Source organism: Notolepis coatsorum (assembly GCF_963971535.1).
Source record: "Notolepis coatsorum genome assembly, chromosome: 1".
Classification (NCBI taxonomy): Eukaryota; Metazoa; Chordata; class Actinopteri; order Aulopiformes; family Paralepididae; genus Notolepis; species Notolepis coatsorum.
Window position 1 is genome coordinate 26,415,364 of NC_140165.1, and position 12,125 is coordinate 26,427,488.

At 44.0% G+C, this 12,125-nt stretch overlaps 1 protein-coding gene across 1 annotated transcript in view; it reads right to left on the bottom strand.

Moving 5' to 3' along the window:
- Positions 1-5,852: 5,852 nt before the first annotated feature.
- Positions 5,853-12,125, bottom strand: part of dnpep (aspartyl aminopeptidase) — a 30,950-nt gene continuing 24,677 nt past the window's right edge. Inside the window, exons 12-15 of the mRNA XM_084319082.1 lie at positions 8,982-9,021; positions 7,978-8,079; positions 7,104-7,271; positions 5,853-6,351 (exon numbers count right to left, since the gene is read on the bottom strand). Of these exons, the coding sequence (XP_084175208.1) occupies positions 6,301-6,351; positions 7,104-7,271; positions 7,978-8,079; positions 8,982-9,021 (361 nt within the window). The 3' untranslated portion in view covers positions 5,853-6,300. The remainder of the gene's footprint in view (positions 6,352-7,103; positions 7,272-7,977; positions 8,080-8,981; positions 9,022-12,125) is intronic.

Here is a 12,125-nt window from a genome sequence, read left to right on the forward strand (position 1 = left end):
CAGACTGAGGGTTCAAAGAACATATAAATCTTCACCCTCCCGGTCACTGAGTGAAAGTACAAGATTTAACGAGGTCCTTCTACACTATCGCATGTGTGAAACACAATTTGCTAATGGAATCTACAAACGAATAGATTAGTCAACAGAGACCTATGGCTAAAGAAAATAAAGCTAAAAGTCAAGTCAGATCTCTTTGTATTTAACATCGCATTCCATGTCTCACTGGGCTACACAGGCCCACAATGGAACAACCCACAATGAAGATACATTTTTTTTTAAAGAAAACCTTAATAGGAAAGAAACCTTAGATCAATGAGAGATCCCCCAACTATAGGATGACCAGACACCATAGGTGTTAAAGGCAAGTCTCATGGCCAGTACAGAGAGACTCAGAAGGAGCTTCTATCCCCAGGCCGTCAGGATGCTCAATGACCATGACACTATGTAACAACAACCTATCCATCTACACTCATTGCACACACATCAACATGCACACTCACTTTAAACAGACACTCACCTTAACACTAACTTTAGACACTTTAATAAATAGATAAATATAATGTAGTGTTAAAAGAGATTTGCACTACATTACATTCATACCGCATTTGCACCTTGCCTTAAAGCATAAACGTTTTTGTACCTCATTGTCTGCATTTTTACTTCATTGTACTTAGGTTGTACTTTAGTTTGTATATTGTAGTGTTATTCCTCTTGTACTTACTTTTTTACTGTATGAAGCACATTCTCAGGGGCTCATACAGAACCAAGCATTTCACTGTAATGAACATGTACCTTATAACGTGACAAATAAAAATAAACTTGAACTTATGGACAACAATTAGGTAAAGATGTCATTCAATTTCACATGCTATTATAGAATATGAACAATATCCATGTTTAATCAGCTGAATAACTCATTTGGACAAATAATAAAATCGAGGTTTAATAAGCTATGTGATCAAAATGTGTCATGTGGAATTAGAATGTGAAATGAGCAGACTCACTTTGGAAGCCACTGCACCCGGCAACGAGACAGCTAGGGATTGTGCACATCACGTAAAGGGCCTCATTCATAAAATGTTCTTAAAGGAACACGCCAACCAGTTTCCTCCCTATGCGTTCAGTGGAAAGCTATCTGGCTGCACGTTAGCCTAGCTTAGCACAATGAATGAAAGCGGACAGTGCCGGTTAGCCTTCGGGAGAGGTGTTAGTTGGACAATGCCTAGGCTAACCGGCACTGTCCGCTTCCATTCATTGTGCTAAGCTAGGCTAACGTGCAGTTTTCTACTGAACGCACAGAGGAAACTGGTATCTTATCTTCTCGTCTCTCACTGGAGAAGACGGTAAGCTAATTTCCCAAAAGGTTGGTGTGTTCCTTTAAGAACAAATTTGTGCACAAGAACATTTCATGAATGAGGCCCCATGACTCTTAACACCTGTAGCCTACAGCTCGGCCTCGGCAGAAATGTCAGTCAGATGATTTGGTTATCCAGGTTATCCAGGATGTTCGGCTGTAGAGCTCCTCGGTTTCTGTACTTGTGGTTCCCCCACGTGCTACAGTTCGTCGTAAATATTTCAACACGTTTGATATTCCCTGACTGGCTCGCGAGCAGACAGGGAGGCTTCTGATTGAATCCGTCAACGCTTTGGACTAAAGGATAATCCCGCTTGGGGACCAGGTTGCCGTGTTGCCAAGTACCCAGGTGGGGTATCTCCCGGGCCTTTCTGTGTGGAGTTTGCATGTTCTCCCCGTGCTCGCAAGGGTTTCCCCTCCCAATAAGATAAACCCAATGGAAAAACATGCACAACAGATCGCTAACGCTGTCGCGTCCCTGACGAAGACGGACAGGAGTACCTGGATTGGTCCCCGGGGCGCGGCCCTGCACACCGCAGCCCTTATCTGCTCCCGGCTGCCCTTGGGGGGGGGGGGGGGGGGGGAAGGACGACGGAGTCAAGCGCAGAGACTCAACTTCATCTGCGACCCAAAAATTGCACACGTGTGTTCCTGTGTGTGCCGCCCATCGCATGCGTGTGTCACTGCATGATAAATAAAGACTTCTTCAAAAAGTCCAGTTCATATATATATATATAATCTAAGCGCATTATGGGTTTATCAGACCAGCCTGAAATCAACAGGGGTGTAAAAGTACCCAGAAATTATACTTAAGTGAAAGTATGGGTATCGTCTCAAAATCTTACTCATGTAAAAGTCAGAGTATCTGGCTAAAAACACACTTGAGTAAAAGTGAAAAAGTATCTACTTTTAAATGTACTAAATGTACTAAAAAGTTAAAGTAAAAACATTTCTACTGATAGCAGGTGTTTAATCAAAGATCCCCACTTTCTAGTCTTGTATAAGGACCAATCAGCATGGGTATGGGCAGGTTCATTTTCCATTGATGGGGATTTGATTGGCTGTTTTTAAATAAAGTGTGGCCGCAGGATTAATAACGTTAACGTTAGTTCGAGAAACAAATATACTAATTAAAATGGTTGGACCTGTGAGATGTCTGCTTTTTAAATGTAGGAGTAAAAAGTATATATATATATTTCCCTGAAATGTAATTGAGTAAAAGTACAAGTATACAAACCTAATGATACTCGAGTAAAGTACAAATCCCATTTGTACTTTACTTAAGTGTGGTAACGAAATTACTTAAGTACTTTACACCCCTGGAGATCAGGAGTGGTTGTTGAGAGGGACAAATCGGATGTAAATTCAGCCCAATTCCCCTCTAGTCTGCAGAGGCCTCCAGGTGATCCAGGGCCTGGTGTTGTGCCGTTTCACTGGCGCACCTAAACGGAGGGCCGTAATTCATGTTATTAACTGTGTTCGCCCTGTGATGACATGTGAAAATGGCCGCTGTGAAAAGGGCCTTACCGACTCGTCGCTCGATTCTTTCATTCTCATCACGTTTCTGCAGTAAGCCTACCAAGGTACGGATATTGCCTTTACAATGCTATATTGATGTTCCAATCTTCCTTGTATAGGGTCTTTAAATGGACTGCATTTATATAGCACTTTTAACAACTTATGCCTCACATACACCCATTCACTCACACACCGATGGCGGAGGCAGCCATGCAAGGTGCCAACCTACTCATCAGGAGCAGTTAGGGGTTAAGTGTGTTGCTTGACACTCTGCCATGGAGGAGCTGGAATCGAACCGGGAACCTTCCGATTACCAGACGACCGTTCTACCCCCCGAGCCACTGTCGCCCCTGATTGCACCATTGACCTATTGATTAGGGGTGTAAATATTTGACCCTACAACGATTCGATTACGATTCTTCAGGCAACGTTTCAATGCATCATGAAATCTCTTCTCGATTCGATGCATGTGGCTGGGGAAACTGATTCGCTCAGCATGAATGGACTATAGGTCAATAAAAAAAAATCTACCAAAAGAATTATTAATCGATTCTAACATTTTCAAATCGATGCAGTTGAATCGTCACCGTAGGATCAATGCATCGACGCATTGTTACACCCCATACATACTGGAATGATATTATGTCCACATATTATTAACCAGGCAAGAGACCTAAACAACAAAAATGCAATTGACAATCACTTCAATGATAATAGAAAGCACACACACCACCTAGTCAGTCTGCTGTCTGACCACATGGCCTTAAAGGAAAACTCCAACATTTTGGGAAATTTGCCATCTACCCTGGAGTTAGACAAGAAGATACATACCTTTGTCTTCTCTGTGCATGCAGTAGGAGTAGGAAGACGTTGGGAACTAGGCTAATGGAGAAAACTACTTCCAGTGACTGACGCTAAGCTAGGCTAACTGTGCACATCTTCCTACTCCTACTGCATGCACAGAGAAGAAAAAAGGTATGTATCTTCTTGTCCAACTCCAGGTTAGATGGCAAATAAGCTAATTTCCCAAAATGTTGGAGTTTTCCTTTAAAAGGTGCTATAGAGAACATTGAGCCACTAGATGTCCCACTAGAGCAGCAGCATGTCTCAACTACAGTAGCAGCACGTTTATCCACTCGGATGCATTCCATGTCAATAGTATGCAGCTGCAGAACGTCAGACCGCAGCGCTTACAAGCCCCGCGCTTACAAGCCCCGCACATAGCAACCCCTCGCTTCCATTGGCTGATTTTGGTCACGTGATTTGGGTCCCACCCAATGGCTGAGGTCCCCCGCGCTTAGATACCCCTCGCTTCCATTGGCTGATTTGGGTCACGTTGCACTGCGGGATTGATTGATTGATTGAAAACTTTATTAACAGATTGCCGTATGATTTGGGTCACGTTGCACTGCGGGATTGATTGATTGAAAACTTTATTAACAGATTGCCGAATGGGTACACGTGACCACCACAGGCCCTGATTGATTGATAACTTTATTAACAGATTGTAGAATGGGTACACGTGACCTGACCGATTGATTGAAAACTTTATTAACAGATTGCAGAATGGGTACAGTGACCGATTGATTGAAAACTTTATTAACAGATTGTATAATGGGTACAGTGACCGATTGATTGATTGAAAACTTTATTAACAGATTGCAGTGTTATATGTGTTTCATGTATGTATATATTGTACTACGGTCTGTGGGAGCTCCCCTGAAATTTCACTCACGGTCATATAAGAGTTTTAATGTAGAAGGTTTTATTAATGAAATGTTGGGTATAAACTGGGAGGAGGTATGTTGTGAGGATGACCCAGAGGTTGCACTGGACTTATTTATGTCAGAAACAAATCAGCCCCATGGATAGATAGTAGCTTTTAATGAATGAGAGAGAGATACTGTAGCCAAAAAAGCATCAGTGTGTTCCAGTTCTGCAGATGACAGACAAAAGTACCGTTCCTTACGTAATCAAGTCACAAAGTTAAATAAGGTGAGAAAAAGGGAATATTTTAAACCATGGTTATATGATGTGAGAAATGATGGTAAAAATCTATGGAATGTTTTAAATCAAATTATGGGTAGAAAATCCAATGTCTGTACACCTTTTGTTGAGTCATATAGAATTGTCCTAACCAAACCATGTGATATTGCCAACCATTTTAATGATTTTTATGCAAGTAAGATATCTCAACTCAGGCAGGGAATGCACATCTCAAACAATACAAAATCAAATGACATAATTAAGAATATCATAATGAAAGATAAAGGGTGTACATTTGATTTTCAACAGGTTGAGGTTAGTGATATTGAAAGGTTACTCCAGGCTCTACCTGACAGCAAGTTAGCTGGCACAGACAACTTGGATAGTAAATTATTGAGAATTACTGCTACGATCATAGCAAGTCCAGTGTCATATTATTAATAGATGTATACAAGTGGGACTATGTCCAAAGAGATGGAAGGAGGCTAAGGTTACTCCTTTACCCAAAGACTGTGTTGAAAGATGCGCCCATTTTGTTTATAAACTTTATATCTGTTAGTGTTCTTCTTCACTTAGTTTCACGTAATGTTTTGGTTGCACAAATCACGTGACCCAAATCAGCCAATGGAAGCGAGCGGCCGGAGGACCTCAGCCATTGGGTCCCCAAATCACGTGACCCAAATCAGCCAATGGAAGCAAGGGGTATCTAAGCGCGGGGGACCTCAGCCATTGGGTGGGACCCAAATCACGTGACCAAAATCAGCCAATGGAAGCGAGGGGTCGCTATGTGCGGGGCTTGTAAGCGCAGGGCTTGTAAGCGCTGCGGTCTGACGTGCTGCAGCTGGAAGCATCTCTTCCATGTGGGGAAATGGGAAGTAGGGAGGGGATACATGCACGTAACTTGTAAAATAACATTCATTTTGGACCCGCCAACAAGCGACCGAACACACAATAACCTCAGAATCAGAGAGAAAATGTGAAATGAACAAAAACAGACAATATTTTGCATCTTTATTTGAACGCAATAGGAAAATAAGTCATTCACCACACGACCCATCGATGCATTCAACGATCCTTTTAGTTAACGCTAAGCATCTAATAAAAACAGCCATGGAAAAGCTTTGTGTTGGAATCTCCCCAGGAAACACCTTCACCTCGCTTAATGTTACCCCACATGGCTGAACAAGTGGGAGAAACAATCCGTTTAAGCTATTAGGCACCAATACTTTCCCATTATACGGATCATCAAAAGGTTTACACCGCTCCCCTCATACCCACTGAAAGGTCCTTCCGATCCGGCCAGCCTTTTACAATTTGAGGTGGTTCCATGTGGTGCTTTATTCTGCTTAGGGTCGTATAAGGGTCGTATTAGGGTCCATGTAAACACAGCTTTCTCTTTGTTGGTGATGACAGTGTGTCTTCCTCCCAGTGTCCTCGCCGCTCTAGTCCACGATCACCATGCTCCTCACAGCTGGGTAATGTTCAAAGAATCCCTGGCAGAAACAAGCAGACACAGTCAGACACAGGCAGACAAGCAGACACAGGCAGACAGTCAGACACAAGCAGACACAGTCAGACACAGGCAGAAACAAGCAGACAGTCAGACACATATGAATCATGATATTTTAGGGCGGCTATGTGGCGTAGTGGGCAAGGCGCTCGCCACGAATGCGGAGACGCTGGGCTCGCCTGTTCGAGCCCAGCGCTCCACATTGCTTTCAGTTTAGCTGGTCGTTCATACTAATACACATTGGCCGTATTAGGGGGTGGGAAACTGATGGGTGGGGATCGGGCGTTGTGGACAGCGACTCCTACAGGTCGGTTGGTGCGCCTGCGCAGTAGAATCAGGAAGTGTCGGGGGCAGCGTGAGCCTCCCACGCGTTACTCCTCGCCACTGAGAGATCGAGCTGCGCAGGTGAAAAGATGAGACTGCTGTTACCTCAAGTACCGGAGGAGACTTGTGCTATGTATGACTTAGTCCACATTGCAGCCGGCTTGTGGGAGGCAAGAAACAGCGTTCGTGACAGGGGAGGGTTGAATTGGATGATACGAAATTGGGATGGGAGAAAAAATAGAAAATGGGAGAAAAAGTGGATAAAAAATAAAATGAATCATGATATTTTAGGTTGAAAAAGAAAATGTTTCTTTTCCTTCAATGCGCCCTTTTTTCTTCATCCTCTAGTGACAGTTGTGATTGGAGGATCAAGAAAAGAGGGCGGGATTTGAGACATGGCCAGGGGTTTACCTTGAAAAGGGTGGTGCTCTGGAGCACCCCGGAGGTGCAGCACATCTCCCGGATGGAGTGCATGGACAGCTGGGGGGCTCCTATGTCCAACACGGGGATGCCCAGCCGGGCGGCCAGGATGGGGCCAATGGTGGTCCCGCACGGGCTGTCGTTACGGACCATCACATCCTGGGACATACAGAGAGTGGGGAAGATTAAAAGTCCTTAGGGGAAGACAGGACACACAGTAACCCATAGGGGAAGCCAGGACACACAGTAACCCATAGGGGAAGCCAGGACACACAGTAACCCATAGGGGAAGCCAGGACACACAGTAACCCATAGGGGAAGCCAGGACACACAGTAACCCATTAGGGGAAGCCAGGACACACAGTAACCCATAGGGGAAGCCAGGACACACAGTAACCCATTAGGGGGAACCAGGACACACAGTAACCCATTAGGGGGAACCAGGACACACAGTATCCCATTAGGGGGAACCAGGACACACAGTGACATGGATGCAAAGCGTGAGAGGAGATTCACTCAACATGTGTCAACGTGCCATGCCTGTGAACCACCACTAGGGGCAGAGAGGCTAACTGAGTGAGTGACGGACATTATGGGTCTTTGAATCTAATATTAAAAAGAAAACAAAGAAAAACGTGCTATCCCATGTGTTGGAGCACGCACACGCACACACACACTTAGTTAAACCTACACGGACAAATTATTGCTTGCACCTACACACAGACGGATGCTTAGTTAAACCTACACACTTTTTCTGATGACTGGTCAGAATGTCCTCACAACTTAACATGTCCTTAACAAGAGAGGTACTGGTAGGCTGTCAAACAGCCTGTTCTTGGAAGCACAAACCCTCAGACATCTTTACCTGGAGGGGCACGCCAACGCGCCCGGCGATCTCTCGAACAATGGTGGCGGTGACAGCTGTGGTGGCGTAGCGCTGATTGCTGTTGAACTTAATAACAGGGCCCTGCAAGCACACACACAACACAGAGTGTGTATATATAAATTATATATACAGTATATATATATAAATATGAATAAACGCAATCACAGGGCCCTGCAACCATCCACACAACACAGAGTGTGTATATATAAATAAACGTAATCACAGGGCCCTGTAACCACACACAACAACAGAGTGTAATATATATATATATATATATATATATATATATATATATATATATATATATATATATATGAACGTAATCACAGGGCCCTGCAACCACAGACACAACAACACAGAGTCAGAGTGTATACTGTATAATATATATATATATTAAGGGTGTAACGGTACACAAAAACCACGGTTCGGTACGTATCTCGGTTTTGAATTCACGGTTCGGTACGGGTTTTCGGTACAGTGGGGGAAAGTTTGGCTTTCCATGTTCCACTCAGGGGTGATGTAGTGTGCAGTAACTAATTGTACTTATAGGGCTGTTCGCCACACTACGAGGCTATGCTAAATTACAGGTAATCTCTCAGTGTTGTGCGTGTTTGTTGAACGAACACCCGGCCCTTTGCGCAAAAAATATTTTGGGAAGGGGTGAACTTGGGAGTTTTGAATAAAATTCTGCACACAAAAAAAAGTTCTGCATGTGCGGTTAGTGGCTAACATACCGTTGTATTCGTTCGGTACACAGCCGTACTGAACCTAAGGTCCAATACTGAAACGGTTCGGTACGGATACGTGTACCCCCTAATATATATAAATAAATGTAATCACAGGGCCCTGCAACCACAGACACACAATTTCAAACTATACCCAACCCAAGCATTTCTCCCACCCCTTCTATGCATGTACAAATGCATACACATTAAATACAACATTTCTTAAGTGTGTTATTTAGTTCATACGGAGACGCCTACCTTGTGGAACGCTGGTCTGTGGTTGTCGTCGTGCTTCTCCCTGGAAAGGAATTCCCCCCGAAAAAACACTCGTCAAAACAGAGCCATCGTCTCCTCAATGAGTCGCTTACATGTGCACCATTGTTTTCCCCCCAAAAAAAAAAAAAAAAAAAAAAAACTAGCTTTGGGGAGCGGCCGGGTAGCGCAGCAGACTAAGCGTCTGCCCACCACCACAGAGTCAGTGGGATCGAATCCGGCTGTGGTGCCTCCGGCTTGGCCGACCGTCCGTACGAACACAATTGGCAGTGTTAGCGGGTGGGAAGCCGGCGAGGGTGGGTCCTGGTCGTTGTAAACAGCGACTCCTCCAGTTCGGTCAGGGGCGCCTGCACAGCAAGGGAAGGATCTGGGAGAGGTAGTGTGACCTTCCACACGTTGCACTCTCCCAGTGAGAGTCCGCGCTGCCAGGTGAAAAGCAGCGGTGGGCTGGGTACACAACGACCAGGAAGGGGATTGGGAATTGGCATAACGACTAACATTGGGATGGGAGAAAAAAAAGGAGGAAAAAGATAATTAAAAAAAAAAGTTAAAAAAAATGCTTTGAATGAAAGCACATAATAAGTACCAAAAATACATTGCAAGTATACTCAGAAAGGTACATGGGTAGAAATATACCTTTAACACACTTAAAAGGTGCTATAGATAACATACACTAGTATGTAATTTATCCAAGCAGGTGCATTCCATGTGGGGAAATTAGCAGTTTTTAATTTATTTAATTATTTTAATAAAATTATAGATAAATACATGTATAATTGTTTGAGGGGAAAAGCAATACTTTTATTCCACACCTTTCTAAAGGTTCTGTGGATGTATTATTATTATTTATTTTTTTGATCCACTTTTTCTCCTATTTTCTGTATTTTCCTCCCATCCCAATTTAGTCGTTATGCCAATTCCCCCCCTCCCCGGTCGTTGCGCGCATGTGCCCCCCACTGGTCAGTCTAGGGAGCCCTGAAGTCTATCACATGCTTCCTCCGATACATAGGAGACAGCCAGCAGCCTCTTTTCACCTGGCAGCAAGGACTCTCATTGGTGAAGTGTAACGCGTGGGAGGTCACACTACCTTCACCATTTCCCTCCCTCGCTGTGCAGGCGCCCTGACCGACCTGTAGGAGTCGCTGTTTACAACGACCAGGACCCACCCTCGCCGGGTTTCCCACTCGCTAACACTGCCAATTGTGTTAGTATGGACGGTCGGCCAACCCGGAAGCACCACAGCTGGATTCGATCTCACTGTCTCTGTGGTGGTAGACAGACGCTTAGTCCGCTGCACTACCCGGCCGCCCATGTATTATTTATTTTATATAATTACTTTACATAGACATTTTATCTATAGCACCTTTAATATATCAAATATATATACTTTCAGTTTGGAAAAATATCAGAATTCTTGATTTAAGCACACACAAACACAATACCCCCCCCCCATAAAACTTAATTGGCTGCAATATTTCAACTCAAAGTTAGCCTTTTTCAGGCAACAAAGACCCATTTCCGAGACATCAAAATGAATACAGTTTGTTGGGGAGAGTGTTATTCAGTGTGCAGGTATCCTACTTTTGGTCCCTTTTCTTAGTTTTCTATTTTTACACCCTGAGCCTGCCATAAAAAGTGGGATATGTACACAGTATATATCCCTGCTCCGGAAGGTTGGGGATCTCACCCTCAACATAGACGGCTGCTCCCTCTGCCCATCCCCAAAGGTCCGCAACCTGGGCGTTATCCTGGACTCCACCCTTTCCTATCAAGCCCATGTCAGTTCCGTCACCAAATCCGCCTTCTTCCACCTCAGAAACATCTCCAGACTCCGACCATCACTTTCAGACTCCACAGCTGAGACCCTCATCCATGCCTTTGTAACCTCCCGCCTGGACTACTGCAACGGGGTCCTGTCCGGGGTCCCAAGCAAAACCCTGGACAGGCTCCAGTATGTTCAAAATTCAGCTGCCAGGGTTCTAACCCGCACCAAACCCTGGCAGCACATCACCCCCACCCTCATCCACCTCCACTGGCTCCCTATCAAATCCCGCATCACCTACAAAACCCTCCTGCTCACCTACAAATCCCTCCACGGACACTGGTCAGCTCTCCATCCCCGAACCAGACTGCAGACCTTCGGGGACAGAGCTTTCAGCGTGGCAGCTCCCACCCTCTGGAACTCCCTCCCCGCAGAACTCCGCACCGCCCCAACTCTGGACTCATTCAAAAAACTGCTCAAAACCCACCTCTTCAACTTGGCCTTTAACCCCTAATTTCTCACTTTATATGTATATGTTGCGTCTGTCCACTATGTTGTTAATTTGTTATTCCCCCCCCCCCCTATGTAGAGCGACCTTGGGTCTTCTGAAAGGTGCTATATAAAATTAACTTATTATTATTATTTTTTTCAACGTTACATTTAACAACGCATCACAGTGATGTCTTCCTGTAGCTCACTTCTTCTATGGTGGAGCCTTTCTGCAGCTTGACACGTTAGGAGACATGTGCAGAGCCTGGTAGTAAAGTGTCAAGTGTTTTACAAACTGCTGCAAAAAATATCAAGACACAATTCATCTCACACAGAATTATTTCTGAAATATTTGAGAGCGTCAACTAATAAAACTTAAATTATTTAGTTGAGTTACGGATATTATTATGTATTGTACAGGGGCAAAAAAGCAGAGTATTGACAGAAAGCTTGCAGAAGTTGTTTGTTTTTAGCTCAAGATGACGAGAACCATAGAATGAAATGTAATTTAAAGCATCAGTATGAAGGACTACTTTAACCCTTTCACTGCCACACTACAGAAGGTTAACCCTTTACGATCACACTACCGACGGTAAACTATCACACTACCAACGGTTACCGTCGGTAGTGTGATAGTAAAGGGTTAACCTTCTGTAGTGTGGCAGTGAAAGGGTTAAAGCAGATGTGTATTTCAGTATGTTGTGTGGAATTTTCTACAGAAAGATTTAAAGGGTTGTATAAATATCTTTCAGTTCAAGAAAATGTATCTTCTACCTGCTCCTTTTCGCTCAAGGAACGTGCAAATCAAGATATGCTTTGATATTTATTTTTTTCCTGGAACTGTGAACAGATAAAAAATGTATGAATGAATTAACACA